The 16,887-nt window shown below is 42.0% G+C and overlaps 1 protein-coding gene across 1 annotated transcript in view; it reads right to left on the reverse strand.

Annotated features, from left to right (window-relative positions):
* Positions 1 to 2,303: 2,303 nt before the first annotated feature.
* LOC308107647 (beta-1,4 N-acetylgalactosaminyltransferase 2-like) overlaps positions 2,304 to 16,887 on the reverse strand; it is a 19,649-nt gene continuing 5,065 nt past the window's right edge. Inside the window, exons 3-12 of the mRNA XM_080460106.1 lie at positions 13,156 to 13,290; positions 12,035 to 12,141; positions 11,685 to 11,722; positions 11,001 to 11,067; positions 9,961 to 10,074; positions 7,819 to 7,905; positions 5,901 to 6,082; positions 5,613 to 5,756; positions 4,001 to 4,232; positions 2,304 to 3,895 (exon numbers count right to left, since the gene is read on the reverse strand). Coding sequence (XP_080316232.1) covers positions 3,699 to 3,895; positions 4,001 to 4,232; positions 5,613 to 5,756; positions 5,901 to 6,082; positions 7,819 to 7,905; positions 9,961 to 10,074; positions 11,001 to 11,067; positions 11,685 to 11,722; positions 12,035 to 12,141; positions 13,156 to 13,290 — 1,303 coding nt within the window. The 3' untranslated portion in view covers positions 2,304 to 3,698. The remainder of the gene's footprint in view (positions 3,896 to 4,000; positions 4,233 to 5,612; positions 5,757 to 5,900; positions 6,083 to 7,818; positions 7,906 to 9,960; positions 10,075 to 11,000; positions 11,068 to 11,684; positions 11,723 to 12,034; positions 12,142 to 13,155; positions 13,291 to 16,887) is intronic.

Genomic DNA, 16,887 nt, shown 5'->3' on the forward strand with positions numbered 1-16,887 from the left:
TTTGATATTGTCTTTGGGACTAACCAGTTGCCATTGTCGTGGATATTTTGTTGTTGTCAGTGCTGTTTGGAATAAAGTGTTAAAACAAGGTTTTTCTGTCAGGAGAAGTTTATTGGGGTCCCCAAGGCACAGGATCATGCAGAGTGCATTCAGCTGTCTGCAGGATCAAGTGTGCCTCTCACAAGTTGCGCCTGTGAGTCTTAACCGGTGGGTACGAAAAGGAAGGGTTTGAAGCAGAACAATTAAACTGTTGGGTCTTAGCAATAGCAGACCGTTGACCTTGGTTCCCAGGCAGATAAGGCCTTGCTGGAGAAGGGAGTGAGGGAATGTTTGCTAGTTGAAAGCCAGCTGGAAAAAGGAGTGAACCAAGAGTCGCAAGCTTAAAGCCAGGAAGGTAGGAAGCCTATATGACGATCAAATATGAGTATAAGGCCAAGATATAATTTTACCACGACACCATCAAGGTTCGGTTTCCCATGTATGGCGTTCTAATGTCCACTGTAGTGGACACATGATATCTTAATCAAACCTTTTTTCTTTTTTCTCAAAAAAATGTTTTCAGTATTCTAATTGCCTTGCAAATATTAGAGAATTACAAACCAATCAGAGGCCGTCTTTAAAAACGTATAGACCACATGGTATCAATTGACCAATCACGGTGCTCGTTACTGGGCGTACTACAAACCGGAAGTCGGTTGCGAGTTAGTTGTTTACTCAAGCTGATAATTCGCTATATTTTGGCGAAAAAATAGGAATTTAAGCTAAATTAAACGGTGACAAGTAGTGATGGCCGTTATACATATACTTTAGAGGCTTTGAGCAACACGTCTGCTATTTTTTCGGTCGTCTTTTCCCAAAATTGACCGTCCAAATGACGGCTCACTGCCTAAAACCATAGTATGTATGTATGTATGTCAAAGAAAATCCTTTTTGTCTCACTTGTTCTTTTATCTTTTAAATTTTTATGCTCATGTAACTTACATGTTATGGTTTCTGTGTTATGGTGTAATAGAAAGTAGAAAGTTTGTGGATGATACAGAAGAGACTGTGGTGAAGCAGCTGCTGGGTCTTCTTCAGACACACATCCCTTATCGTGTGAGGAGGAATAAATACTGACATTTGCTCTGGTTTAAGCTCTTTGTGACGTCTTTGTCATAGAAGTTCACTTGTCTTGTGTGGAGACAACTGAATAAAGAGACACGTTGACTTCAAGATCCTCAAATGGAGTGGTGATTTCACACATTAGGAGGTAAGGTGGTTGATTCAGGGGCTCTGGGTATTTTTCCTCTAATTCAGAGAGGCTGCGGGTGAGTCTGACTAGTCCCTCCTATCTCCTTTCCGATCTACTTTCCCTTAACCTCCAAAGTGTTTAAGTGGCAGCCATGATAAGGAACCTTCAAATTCTCAATAAGCTGAGGAAAGGAGGCTCAATGCTTCCTTTATAACCTCCTTTAGCCTAGGAAACACTGATGCATCCTTTACCAAGGAGACAAACTCAAGCTGCCCCACAATTCCTTGCTGCGACAACATTTAAAGGGACCCGCTCATCTGAGCGTTCAGGGAAACTCGCGGAAACTCACAATGACTCAACGCAGATTATGTTAAGCCTTGAACAACTTTAAATAATGTAAAACCCAGATCCCAACTATGAATGTTATGCGGATGTTATAAAACGAAAACAGTAAAGCAACTTTTTGTGCAGCCTGTTCTCAGTTTGATTGGTTATTTATTCACCTGACAGCCGTTGTCAGGCTAGTTTTGTTCCTCGCAGCCTGACAGCCTCTTTTCCTTTCAATGTGGTAGAAATACACTTTTTGTAGTCCATCTTCGGAAATTTGTAGTTTTTTCACCACGGCTGTTGCACGATCCTACGCTGGCATCGGATTATTATTACGTCACCTCGTGGAAGTGCGGTCTGATTGTCACTACAACGTGATTGCCTTTCCTTAACTCTTAGGAAACTTCCTAACACCTTTCCTTAACCTTGTGACATCACCCATAGGGTTAAGGAAAAGTGTATAGGAAAGGAGAAAGAAGCACACAGGGTATTTTTCTTCTGATTCAGGAGGTTTGGGTGTTTTTCCTTTGATTTGGGGGCTGGAGAAGGGGAGGAAAGGTTCATACCATAAACAAGGTATTTACATCGTTTGGATTTCCAAATTACCTTGTATAGAATGGAAATTGACTGTGTTCTATTTGGTGCTATATAAATAAAGTTGAATTGAGTTGAATGTTGAATTGAATTGACCTGAATGTGCTTAACACAATTCTCAAGGAAGAATGAGACCAGATAAATGACAATTACATTTTCAGAACCACAGAACCCATTTAAACACATAGGTACAGATTTTAGTGAAATAAACAAATGCAAAGGAATGAAATATTGTTGAGTGATAACCAATAAAATATCTGAATGGAAAAACTGTTCATTACACACATAGTACCAAAACATGTATTCCAGATATACAATCGACCGCATTTCAGAAATGCAGTGAGAAAAAAGAGAAAAACTAGTTGAATCATTTCACATATAGCTAAGACTCTGTGACAGTTATCACTCTCAATCAACAGGTTTAGTTAAATGAACAAACAGAACATTAACAAAACTTTAAAAAAAAAAAAGGCAAAAATAATCCAAATCTTATGAAGTAATATATAATATAATAACTATATGCAAAGTAGAATATTATAGCTAACCCTGAAACTTAACAACTAAAATATTTACACTTATCTATAAATGGGGAAACGCAATAGATTGAACAGCAATCAGGAACATGATACGAGTTAAAAGATAATCTGCAAAAGACACATTTGATAATAAGGGGTAAATAGATCAATTTTGGTATTTCAAGGAGATCCTAATGACTTCAAGGCTCCAAACCTAATAAACAGCAAGATGATTTAAGTCAGCAAGGCTCTGGTGGTCAAGCTTTAATAAAAATGCACCGGGGGGGGGGGGGGTTGACTGGCTTTTTATTACTTATAGACAGTGAATTACACACTCATTTTATACAATTTATTTCTGTTTAGGGTATGATTATGTGTCATGTTTTATGTTTAGAACTTAAATAACTTTAGAATTTCAAACGTTCATGAGTATCCACTTATATTTTCCCCACTTGAGATCAATCAACTCATTTTAATCATTCGTACACGATTGTTTGATGTGGCAATGATGCAGCTGAAGAAGGTGCCGATTTGTCTTATGTGATTTCATGTATTTGTTTTTGTCTGTCATGTGTTTTTGTTTATTAAAATTTTTCTAACCTGCCACAGAGTTATTGTTTCACTGCTCGCCAGGGTTGGAGGTGTGGGGGAATTTTTCTGTTGTATGACATGAGCATAAATACTCAGATTTTTTCCTTTTACTCTTAATCCTTCTGACTACATACAGGAGGGAATGTTAGGAAAAAGTTGTTTTTGCTCAGAAAGGATGAAGTGTGATTTTCACAGCCGGTCCGTCCTACCACTTTCAGTTCTTGTTTATTTTGGCCTATATAATGCTGATCCACTGAAGAAAAAGATCAGACAACTCCCCAACATTCCTGCCAAGGTTGGACTGCGACGTTGTCCCTCTTGCTGCAGGACAATTATTAAGATTCTCATAAACTTTTCAACTTCTTTCAGTCTGAATTATGACAATAAAATGAATTGGTGCAAGTTAGACTTTAACAAACACAAGTGGAATTGATGCGGTTTCACTGAAACCGCATACACTTCATGTTGTTTTTAAAATGATAAAGTGGATATCTGTGGCCATGTCCATGTTGAGGGGTATATCTGAACTGCTTGGACTCGCGGGTCTCGCCAGTTTGGCTTTGGTGGAGGATCTGCATTGACTTTGGGTCTTTACAAGAGGCAACCATCAGAGATCCCAGTCCGTCGATGAAGAATTCTGGAAATAGAGACAAACATTTGTGAAAAAAAAAAACAGGGTAACGTGTGAGTGCTGAGCTTCGATTTATTTCTTCATTCATGACTATAACTTCTCTGGACTTACCTTGTTGACCTTCCCGCTGGAGTTCAGGATCAAATCCCACTTTGTGAATAGCATCGGTGCGAGCTAGAAAAAAGTTGGTCACCCCACTGACTATTGTGCAGTGTGGGTAACCAGGAACGAAGCCGAACGAGGTCGAACCAGTGCTTTGTTGCAGGCAGCCACCTCCCAGTTCATCCCCCTCTTCATAGTGAAAAGAAAAGGCAAACTGCATCCCTTGTACTAAGCCACCAACCTGATTAGGATAGAGAAGCAAACAAGGTATAAGATGCTCGATTGTGCAATACATGTAGGGATACGGTTCAGCTGCGATCATTTTGAAACAACAGAAAAAAATGTTTTTTTCATGTGTCAATCGGATTAATTTCCCTTTTCTGTGAGGCTGTGTAGTTTAGTTTATAATTTAAATGGTTAAATGTTTTTTTCGATGATCTTCCTCATTAACTCAAACCCCTGAACTAAGGCCTCGTTCACACGACTCCTTTTTCAACTGAAAATGCAAAGTGGTAGTTGGAGTATGGGGGTATTATTGTAGCAAAACTCTTTGTGAATGCGTATAGAGTTGTCTGTCTGTATGTCAATCCATCTGTCCAAAGTCGGAGTTGTCAGTGTGTAAAAGAATTTGTCAACGTGAACCTGAATCTGCAAAAGTCGTCTTGTAATTTGTCGGTCTGTAATTAGGTATTTAAATGTGTAAAAAATCTGCTCATCTGTATTAGAATTTGTACATGTGATAAGATTTGTCAAAGCGTACAAAGATATTTGTAATTTAAAAGTCTGTTTTCAGCTTCAAATCCTGAAAATACAGACAACTCACCAGTTACAAGTCTCGCAGTTTCACAATTAGCAGTTTTTTTTTGTTAAAGCCTCGGTTTTGCTGCCCTGAGCTCAGGCTCAGAGCAAAAGTCACGCATAAAAAAAACCAACTGCCAATTGTGATGGAAATATTCAAGCTATTATGTAATAACACTGCATTTTGTAATAATCTGCTACATTTTGTAATAAAATTCTTGAATGTATTTTCCAACAAACTTTGCCACATTTTGTAATAACTTATTACATATTGCAACAGTTATTACAAAATGTGGGTGTTCCACTTTTTGGACTAAGAAAATATATTGGTTTTGCACATTATGTAATAAATTTTGCCCTTTAGCCGTATATATGGTTTGATGCTTGATAATGAGAGAAAAAAAAACAAGGATTATGCTCATGTCATGCCAACATAGCAATGGTAGCATGCAGGGCTCTAATCAGGTGGAACTTTTTAGATCAGCTGCCATTGTGGCTGGTAGATTTTTAAAGTTACAAGCCAATCAGTATTTCCACCAGTCATTTATTTTTTCTTGAAGAAATCAAACCAGATTGTAAGTGCCACTGAGTGCATTTAATCTTTTAAACCCACATTTTGTTTTGGTTAGTAATAACTATTGCAATATATAACAACTTATTACAAAATGCTGTGTTATCACATAATGAATTGAAAATGTAATACGTTATTACATATTACACCATTATTACATAATGCGGCGCTACACGGCGACAGTAATTTGCTGTGAAACATGAAACAAAGGAGTAAAGAGAAGTTCAACAAAGTGACTTCCCACATTCTCACCACGTCCAACTGAACATTCGCTTCCATCACCTCCAAAAACTTCTCGATCTTAGTTTCCGGAGAAAACAAATAGTCATCGTCCAACCACAGGAAGTACTTGGTGGTTACTTGAGAAACTGCAAGATTCCTCCCAGCGAACCAGCCCTGAGTGAGGAGATAAATAAATCAGTGCATCAGTGCGTGCGTGCGTGCCTGTGCAATGCAGCGTTCCAAACTCAAACTGAGAGGGAAACAACCCATACAAGACGTTAACATATTAATCAAACTATGACAAATATACATAAATACCTTTTCAGGCTGCATGAAGTACTGATCAATGTTTTTTCCCTCAATGGTTTCCCTTTCAAGGCTGTCGTCTGCAATAATGATCGGTATTTCAGGATAGAATTGTCTTATGCTGTCGAGCAATTTCATCAGTTTGTCGTAGTGCATGAAGGTCTTGATGGTAATGGTGACTTTCGAGTTGATGTCTGACAGAAAGAAGCAAACAAAGAGCCACGATGAATCGCGGCTGAACCTGCGGCAGTTCAGGTGGCAAATCATGTTCCTATATCATGAATCACATTTCCACTCATCAAAAGTTAAAAAGAAAGAAGAGGCAGTTGGCTCACTGACGTTACACGCATGAGGACGCATTAAAACGTAATACCGGAGACAAACTGTGATTTCAACAACTTTATAAATTCCCAGCTTGCCACACTGTACGACATGAATCTAATAAATATTGGTCACGACATGAGGTTGGCTTTGTTCAGATCGTATGATGAGAACAAGCTGAATCACAGCTCTGATGTACACGAGTCGATGTGAATAAACCGTGATAAGCGTGCGCCGTCCATTCACGAAAAAGAACCTAGTGAAATAAGCCCTTGTGGCTTTTATGTGTTTGGAGAGAATGCACAAAAGTTTTTGTTTACGTCCCTTAGACTTTTTTTTTTATGAATTTTGCTGTTGGAGCTCTCTCTTTGTGTTCAGCTCCGGTGCTGTGCTCATCAGTACATTCTGCATTTAAATTGGTTCGTTAGTTGACGCAGGTCGCATCACCGCAATTTTCTCACACGGTCAGAATTTTATCACAGGTTGTCTCTGGTTGCCATGACAACAGCTGTCCTTGCAGTCTCACGGTGCGACATAGGACCACCGATTCAGAGCTTCAGACCAAAGATAACGCCATGATTCTCTCATGACCGTTATCTTTGTGCTGCGGGTATAAATTGGACTATGAAGTCCACCCTTGGCTGGTCTTTCGCTGCTCAGTTTGACTTATTTGTATAACTTGTGTATGTTTTTATTGTTTCTCTGTGTTTTTACTGATCTTATCTCTTTTAGTTTTCTGGTTTTAGTGCTGTAATGCACCTTGCTGTCAATATCTGAGAAAGGGGCTATATAAATCAGGTTTACTTACTTACTTTACTTGCTTACACACCATGACTTATTTATGAAATAATTATTTAATTATTATCAAGGATAGCTATCAATTACGTTATTGAAAATTTAATCTGATCTATATGAGATACCTCGGGGGCACCACCTGTTTAACAGGAAATTATAGCCAATTCAGTTATATCAGTCTTATAAGATATACTAAACAATTGATTCGGCATTTGAATTAATAGTTAAATTAATTACAATTACCAGAATTAACAGTAAAGGTTGAAGGATTTTGGAGTTCTTGACACAGAAGAGGTCGACATTTCATTCACCTTTGTGCACATTAATAAAACAGCAAATATGATTCCAAAAATTCTATTTACTTACAATGTAAACAAATAAAACACAGATTCTCACTACCTATATAGATCGTTTGCACTGTCGTCACGAATTTCCCATAACCCTCTCTGATTCGCTACATTTTTTTTTCATCTGCAGGGGGCGCTGAGACGCTGGCTGCCTCGGTGGGGTTGGAGCGCTCTTCGCACCAACTGCCAAAAGAATTTTGTTGTACCTGTGTTCCAATGACAGTAAAGACATTCTATTCTACATTCTATTCTATTAACCATCTCACGTTGTCTGCTTTAGCTTGCAGGCCCTTGGAAGAGCTCTGTGTCTTTTGAAATATGCAGCCAATGAATAGAAAAACAGCCCAATATGATAGATTGACTGTATCTGCTTGAATTATTCAACCCACAATAATAATCAGTTGCAGTTTCAGCCAAAACGAGTGTGACGTTGACATTATTGTACACTATAGTGACGGTTGTTCTACCTTTTCCTACATCTGTCAGGATCGGCGGCTGAAGCTCTTTGATGGCAATCGGAAACACGGCTTCATGGTCCTCAAAGCGAAAGGAAGCTAGGTACAGAGAAATACAGGGTTGATTTTTCAAAAAGAAATTATGAACAGGAACCGCAGTGATCTCAGGTGTTTGAGAGTAAAACAGGTCTCAGTGGAACTGAATGTGACTGCTGCTGTTGAAGGTGATGCTGTGGTGAGAGGAAGGTTTCTGCTTCTAACAAACCGTCAGCAACCATGGTGTCTGGATGCTGAATTTGAGATGATGTCAGCGAACTCAATAGATGAACTCAAACTTGAAACGACTGATTCATTCAGCGTGGTGTTTGAAAGTCGTCACATTTTAGGGTCCATTTCCACATTTTCAAGTGAAAACGCAAATTTTGATGGGGGTCTCCGTTTACACGTTGACGGTGGTCAGAGCCACTGAAAACACAGGTTTTTGAGAACGACTCCCGAGGTGAAACACTGGGGCTCCGTCTCCATGCAGACGGTGAAGACGCCGCTAAAGCATGTGCGCACTGCGGCCGTTGTAAATAGTGCCTCTGGACGGGTGAGCAGATGGATGTGGGGAAGAACAGAGTGATTTGTTTCCGTAGCGATACGGAAAAAGAGATTTTATTTTGGCATTTTAAACACATATATCCTCCAGTGGTGGAAGGAACACTGTGAGGAGTTCCTGAACCTGGGGGACATGCCTTCCTTACAGGAGGCGAGGCCTGAGGCTGCTGACCTCGTCCATTTCCCTAGTAGAGGTCACCAAGGTGGTTAAAAAACTCCTTGGTGGCGTGAGATACGCCCGGAGCTGCTGAAGGCCCTGGACATTACGGGGCTGTCCTGGATGACATGCCTCTACAGTATCGCATGGACCTTGGGTACAGTACCATTCAACTGGCGGACCCTGTGGTGGTCCCCATTTTCAAAAAGGGGGACCGGAGAGTGTGTGCCAACTATCGGAGCGTGACACTTCTCAGCCTCACTGGGACAGTCTATGTGGGGATACTGGAAAGGAGACTCCGACCGATAGTCGAACCTCAGATACAGGAGGAACAATGCGGATTCCGTCCTGGCTGTGGAACAACGGACCAACTCTTCACCCTCTCGCAGATTAACCAGGGGGCATGGGAGTTTGCCAATCCAGTCTACATGTGTGTTGTGGACTTGGAGAAGGCATATGACCGTGTCTCTCGAGATGTCTTGTGGGAGGTGCTGAGGGAGTATGGAGCACCGGAACTGCTGCTGCGGGCGATCCGGTCTTTGTACTCGCAGGGTGAGAGCTCCGTCTGGATACTCGGCGCTAAGACGGACTGGTTCATGGTGGGTGCTGGCCTCTGCCAGGGCTGCGCTTTGTCACCTCTTTTTGTTTGTGATTTTCATGGGCAGGGTGTCGAGGTGCAGCCAGGTGCTGGAGGGCATCGTGTGTGTGTGTGTGTGTGTGTGTGGGGGGGGGGGGGGGGGGGGGGGGGGTAATGTTGTCCTTCTGGCGACGTCACATAAGGGCCTCCAGCGTTCACTGGAATGGTTCACAGCTGTGTGAAGCAGTTGGGTGAAGAGGAGCTCTCTGTTTACCAGTCGGTCTACATCCCCACTCTCAAAATGGGTTTTCTCCGCAGGGTGGCGGGCGTCACTCTTGGTGATAAAATGAGGAGCTCAGCCATCCAGGAGAGACCCAAAGTCGAGCCGCTGTTCCTCCACATTGAGAGGGGCCAGCTGAGGTGGTTGGGACATCTAATTAGGATAATCCCTGGTCGCCTCCCTTTCGAGGTCTACCAGGCACGCCCAACTGGGAGGTCGGTCCAGCACTCGCTGAGGAGATTATATCTCTGGTTTGGCCTGGGAGCAACTCAGGGTCCCCCCTGAAGAGCTGGAGGAAGTTGTGGGGGACAGGGATGCCTGGACTTCTCTGCTCTCTATACTGCCACCGTGACGGTAAACGGACTGAGTGGGAAAGAAGATGGATGGATGGATGGATTTTAAACACAATACACACACAGACATATAAACACTTATTTGCACACACCACTAAAATGTCCACTCACAGTATATAACTGTAGTTTGATTACTTCCATGTGTATTTGTGTTTATTGTTAAATACTGACAGGTGGCCGGTCTTACCCAGATCTCCGGTGTTTACGTGGAAAATGGAGCTGGTGTACGACAAACTGCTCAGCATCAGGTTGACGGTCGTCAGGCTCGTGGACTCGATTGTTAGAGTTTTTGTTCCGCCACCTGTCATTTACAGGGACAGATGTCAGTATTCATCTTTTCAATTCTCAACTGTCCACTGAAGCAGTGAAGTAGAGCTTTGTGAAGAATTATGAAAGTGATCAAATGTCATCGATTACTGCTCCGGGTCAGTTCCAGTTACTGATGATTTCTCTTTACTACGACTCGTGAACATGGTTGTGTTGATCCTTGCATGCTCGTGTGCCAGTTAATCTGAGGAGATTAATTCTGAGAAACCAGAACTTTGGTCAACCCTTCTCCATGTATCAAGAGCTTAATTTAGAAGGAAATGTCCACCTCGTTTCTATCCGTTTGTAGGTAATCTTTTTCTGGTGTGTATGAGGTAATATGTAAGACTATTTAAGGAAACATTCAGATATACTGTCGCCCTCTGATTTATTGAGACGTTAGCTTAAGACAATTAATATACATTCAGTCCCTTTTATTTTGCATGTTGTCTGAATTTTAAATCAGCACAGTAACCAACGGCTAAATAATAACCAAACCAAATCAAACATTTCCACTTTTCAACCTTCAAACATAAATCTGAGGAGAAGCTGTGAAATCAACAATAAAACTTCAAGTTTTCTTTCCAGAATTTAAGTCATCTTTTTAAATTCATCCACACAACAAACAAAAAAGCTAAAAAAATATATGGTTATCTTTAGAGTGTTGAGTATTTCAAAACATCAAATACTGCAATACCCATAATCCATCAGCATTCCCAAGAACTACAGACTGAGAATTGAGACATAGAGAGACAAAATTAAGTTAGCTTTACATGGATTTTATAGGGTTAAAAGTAGTTCAAACAAACAACAATCTTGTTTGATCAACATAAATAAATTATGCAAAAAGTTGCCTTTTCTTTCAGTAGATCTTGTGGAATATCTTTATCAGTGGTGTGACGTCTGCCAGAAAAATCTCACCTGTGACATTGGCCTCTTTATCAGAAGCGTTTGTGTTCAGGACGCCTTTCGATACGCTCAAGGAGACCTAGGATAGACACACCTTGTAAATTGCAAATCAGAGCATTCAAGCTCGACCGGCTATTAAGCGTAAATGAACAATAATGTGGCTGCCGCTCCGATAGTCAATAGATCGGTCACAGTGTGTTGTTCAGTTTTTGCCAGAGGTCAGGACAGGTGCAAAAAGCTGAAGGATCCTCATAGAGTTTAATAGGTGAGGCTGTCAGAAGCTGGAGAAAAGATGAAACCACAGCAAAGGTCCTCAAAGGTTTGCCAACATCAGAACAATCTTTCAATGACTCACTCGATGATGATCGACACTGAATGAATCATTAAATGGTGACAATGTTCCAGCCAACCACTCAGCAAATGAAAGAAATCAGATACAAAAAGTTCCTGACCTTCATTCTTTTGCTCTGACTGTTAACTTTGTTTGTACGTCATCCAGCACATTGAACATCATATCATATAATCTGATCAAAGGACTGGATTCAATTTGTACCGTTGCTTTTGTTATATCCTTTCTTTGACACTGGATTGATCTGAAAGCTGATATATATCACTTCCTTTGATGATTTAAAAAATCATCAGCAACCTTCTATCACACAACACTGTGGGAAAATGAGGTTTCTATAGCTCACCAACCTTGTAGCTGCTTCTCTCTCCTGCATACAGACCGAGACCTGAAATTAAGGACACCCCACAATTTAAAAGTACAATTTAAGGGGAAAGCGTGAGCAGGGATTGTGGTTAATGTCTCTTTCTGTCTTTGGAAATATCACATTGAAGCATCATATTTTTCACAAAGTTCATAATGGTCTCTCACATAACAATCACCTAAATATCACAGACAAGATGCAGCACTCACATTTTCAATAAATCAGCTTGCGAGTTAGCTTGTATTTCTGACACTTTCCTCCAGTTAAAAACAGCAAACCTCCAACCTTTAGTCTAATCCTGTAGGCAAACATAAAGAGATCATCTTGGAGACGTACCAGGTATAAGAGTCCAGGTCATTGGCCTGACTGTATATCCCTCAGTAGGATACTGCAGAGGAGAGTTGGCTTTAGCATACAGCCTTTTTGTCAGTAAGGACTGGTTTCTGTAGAGGAGATCAAAGGCTGAGCGATTATTATCTCCTAATTGACCTGCAGTTTTTGCTGCTGCTAAAAGATGTACAAAACTGCACAAATTCACAGAAATTGCTGAGAGATTCTGGAGAAACTGAAGTAAAACTGATAACAATGTAATAATGATGCACAATGTTTGCAAGTAAAAAAAAAAAAGTATCGCAATTCCACAGAGTCCCTGAGCGGCCATGGAGAGAAAAGAAAATACAAGTGGGAATGAGACCATTCAATTTATGGCCACAAGGTAGCAACTCATTCCCACGCATTAATATTTTGTGGCCACGAATAAAATTATCTCGTTGCCGCGTGTGATATTTTTATCATCTCCAACCCCCTTTTAATTATTGTTACAGACACTTTGAGATCAAGTGATGCAGACTACATTAGAGACTCTCATTTTATTTCTGAATATACCTCAATCAAATGCTTCAACATGAGGGAGGAATGGAGATTTACATACAGCTGTTTCCAATGGCAACCTTCATAAACACACACTGATCGACAACAGCTAAAGTTCTCTTTCAGATGAAGTGGCTCTAAAATGCACATTTTAAGAGTTATTATATCATTAGCATGAGTTACAATCTTGTGGCCATGGATTTCCTTCAGGTTATTAATGGGTGGTAACAACTTATCTCATTCCCATGTGCTAATCTTTTCTCTATGGCCAATCAGGGGCTTTGTATTATTCCAGGTTTCAGGGGTGAAATAAAACAGCACACCTGCAGGGATGACAATAGAAAATGTCATAGTTGTACTATGTTTATGTCATAATTTACTGTTATAACACTTCAGGAAAGGCGATCGGAGTACACAGTAGACAGTAGCCTGTCTGCAGCTTTATTTTAGACGTAGAATCAAAGTACTCCTGTGTGACAAATGTGATTTCTGAAGAGGAAATGCTAAAAATTAGTTAGGGTGGGCTAATCTTAAGAGACTTCAATATCAGCATGGTCTGACCTGTCATAAAAATGAAAGTGTATGACCTGATCTTGTACTTCTTAATCTCCTGAGCCCGGCGTTGAACCACGTCCTCGTACTGATCTGTAGGAATGTAGTCTTTGAGCATCACGGAGCCAGAAGGACACTGGCAGGCACCAGTAGGTGTAGTGAGCTGTGACCTGGAGAGACGAGAGTCAACTTTAATTACAGAGCACCTTTAGAACAATAGGTCATAGCACAAAGTGCTTTACAGCAAAAAAATTTAAATAAAAACACACTGATACCCACCCATCACCCCTTGCCTGATCAAAGATAAGTAAATGACTGAAAAAAAAATCCTCCAACGGGTAAAAAGGGGGCATTAGTTAAAAGCCTTATTAAAGAAGAAGGTCTTGAGGCTGAACGTTCTCTGCAACCCTCAGGACCAACTAAACACATTTGTTGTGGCGCTGCTCTGGCGTCCGAGTAAAGCCGTAAGTTTTCCATTCACTATGACACAGCTTGGAAAACTTTCTCATCCCAAGCATCCAGCTCCTGCTGAATCTCCTCCTCTCTTGTTATGGAGAGGAATATCGGCACCTCGTCAGAAGACCAGGGTGCTGTGCAGCGTGCCGACATTTCAATAACCCCAGCCAGCTAACAACACAACCAGTGAGCACAAAGAGGCGTGAACAACAACTCAGGAGGGTTTATAAGGCCAATGAGCTATTTTAATACGAACTTGTCGAGAGTAACGATTGTCACTACCAATCAGCCGACAGCTTCCTTCTTGCTCCTCCTCTTGGATCCGTACCGATGTGACAGGTACTCTTACGGAGGGATTACAAAAAATCGTAATGGATGGGTACAGTTCTTTTAGTACTACCCACAACTTCTATCATGGAAATGCATGAAAACCTGTCCCGTACCGGCATGTACTGCACGGTGGAAACAAGGCTCAAGACTATGGTGTCTGTCACCAGTGGCTATTCTAGGACCTCGCCCACTCGCTCTAAGAACGTGGAATACTCTGAGCTCCTGTTTGGTGCACAAACAACAGTCAGAGTTTTCCTCCCCACCACCTTAAGCTGCAGGTGACCTTATTGTCCCTGGACAAACGTCAACTGTGTGGCTACCAGCCTAAAGGTTGTGAGTATCCCCACACTTCCCTGGTGCCTCTCACCCTGTGCAACGCCTCAGTAGGAAAGAGACCATCAAGTAGTGTGGTTCCAGAGCTAATGCTGTGCATGGAGATAAGCCAGACTCTATCTAGTCTGTACCTCTCCACCTCCCGCAAAAGCTCCGGCTCCTCCCTGGAGCCACGTCTCAAGAGCCACTTTCTATTTGTAGGAGCCCACAATGCCAGGTGACTCCTCGCTCTGTCAAACTGTGTGAGCAATACACCACTACCTCATGTTGGACTTTGCGGCCGGTGGGCCCACGTTGCCCTCCAATGTTGCTTATTCGGGCTGTGCCTGACCAGGACACGTGGGCTACCCAGTAACTAGGTGCTTGCCGGTGACACCATCCCCGGGCCTGGCTCCAGAGGTGTGTCTCGGTGACCTTCGTCCAGGCCCGGTACACAATCTTTTGTGTCTCCTTTTCATGATGGAGGCTTTGGACGTGTTTGTCTGGGCCTTCACTCCAGACCTGTCTACGTTGGGTGACCCTACTAGGAGCATGTGCGCCGGACGGCATAGCTCTGCAGGCCATTAGACAACACAAGCCATGACAAAGCCACAAAACAGGAAGGGTCTAACCTTTCGTTGATTTCCAATTTGTCTTGCTTTCCCTTGCCTTTGGGAACACATGGAGAGCGAGAGGATGCTGGCATTGTATGTTCACCGCTTCTCCATTCATTGTGCTATGACTCTAGTGATTTCTGCTTGACTTGACAGCCAGTGGAGGGTAATTTTTACCCTATAGTCAGCCCGGTGGACTTTCTTTACTCACCTTTATCAGGTGTGAGACAGATTTTCTGAATGGATGTCTTTTCTCCGTGGTGCTGGTAGCCCTGCCAAATGTTCCACTACTCTTGTGAGAGAAGCGACAACTGACTGCAACCACCGAGCCATGTATTTAAAGCAGTTTTGGACTTTTTCCAGTTTGTCTTCGTACCCAGGCTTGTTCCGAGACTCACCACTACTGGGACTTGCAAAGGTCAACCACCACCGACAGATGCAACTATGCTAAAGTACTCACAATCACAATCACAAATAAATCATCTCTAATTCATGATCGTATCCTGGACAAGAAACTTGACATAATATGTCTCGCTGAAACATCGCATTAGTACTGAAGTTTATTCTGTTCTAAATGAAGCATGTCCTGCTGGATACTCATACCTGGAAAAGGCTTGCTCCACTGGCAGGGGTGGGGGCTTGGTTGTTTTCTTTGGTTCAGGCATCAACTTGACCCCTATCCCCTTGCCCGCTCTATCCTCATTTGAGTGATTCGCTTTCAGGTGAAACCATCCACCTCACTTGAAATTCCTCTTCAGCTACCGCTGACCTAAGCAACATCCAAAGTTTATTGCAGAATTGAGTGAGCTGCGAACCACCATGTGTGCAACATCAGCAAGTGCAAGATCATTTTTAATGACTTTAACATCCATGTGGACTCTACTGCCCACTATTGCACCACAGAATTTCTGCAGACACTTGACTCTCTAAAGGCCCCTGCATACTCCCTTTTTGAACCCATAAGAACAAGAAGAAAATTCGGCAGTGACGTCAGCCAGCTGCCAAACAAAAGCCTTTTCGGCAGGACTGGAGGCCACGCCCCCTCACAGCAGCCACACGTCTGTGATGTGGTGTTTAAACTTTTCAACTGCACTGTTTATTTCTCGCCTCCAGTGCTTTCAGAAATACATTTCTCTGAACTTTTTCAGTAATAAACGAGAGAGTTTTTGTCCGAGGGCGATGTTGATCCGGTATTAACTACAGGAGCTGACAGTTGTTCGTGATGCGTTCAGGTGCATCACGTAACCCTGCACTCCGACATTTTAACGATCTGCGGCGCTCGCACAGTAGCAATGTTACAAGCTAAATATGATTAAAATATGACTGATAGTCATGAGCGAACTGGAACTGGAACTGGAACGCATGCGCAGCACACGGCAGTGCAGAAGTTTCGGCAGTGCGGCACCCACATAGTTTGGCCAGGTCGGTTGGCACAGCCGAAACAAATTTCTTCGGCCAGAGGGGCCAGGACCCCGCACTGCCAAACTTTCGTCTTGTTCTTATGGAGCAAGAAGGGACCTTTAACCTCACTCAACATGTCATACATACCACACACAACAAAGGTCACATACTTGATCTGGTCATATCAAACTCAGATTTTGTCAATAACCTGGTAATTCATGATCTTGGTGTTTCTGACCATAAAGCAATCTCACTTTAGGAACATTAAAACCATAAACCAAGACAACCTCAGTACAGCAATCAAGGATATTCCAACTTCTCCGACTTGTCTCTCAGTTTTTGATCTTGTTACTCACTACAACAAAAACGTTAATCACATTCTGGAAGACCATGCCCCACTTAAAACAAGTTTAGTTACATTTAAGTGGTCAGCCCCACGGTTTACAGATGAACTGTACAAAATGAAAACTGCTGGATGGGTGTTTGAACACCGTTTTATGTAAGTCTGGACTCACTGTCCACAAAATGGCATACCCAGAACATCAAAAAACCTACTCAAAATCTCTGAGCCTTGCCAGATTTGTCTTCTACTCCGATCACATAAACAATAGCCCAGGGAACTCTGGTTTTGTTATACCTTACAGCCGCCTTCAA

The sequence above is a fragment of the Lipophrys pholis genome (genome assembly GCF_963383615.2).
Source record: "Lipophrys pholis genome assembly, chromosome: 3".
In the NCBI taxonomy this organism is placed as follows: domain Eukaryota; kingdom Metazoa; phylum Chordata; class Actinopteri; order Blenniiformes; family Blenniidae; genus Lipophrys; species Lipophrys pholis.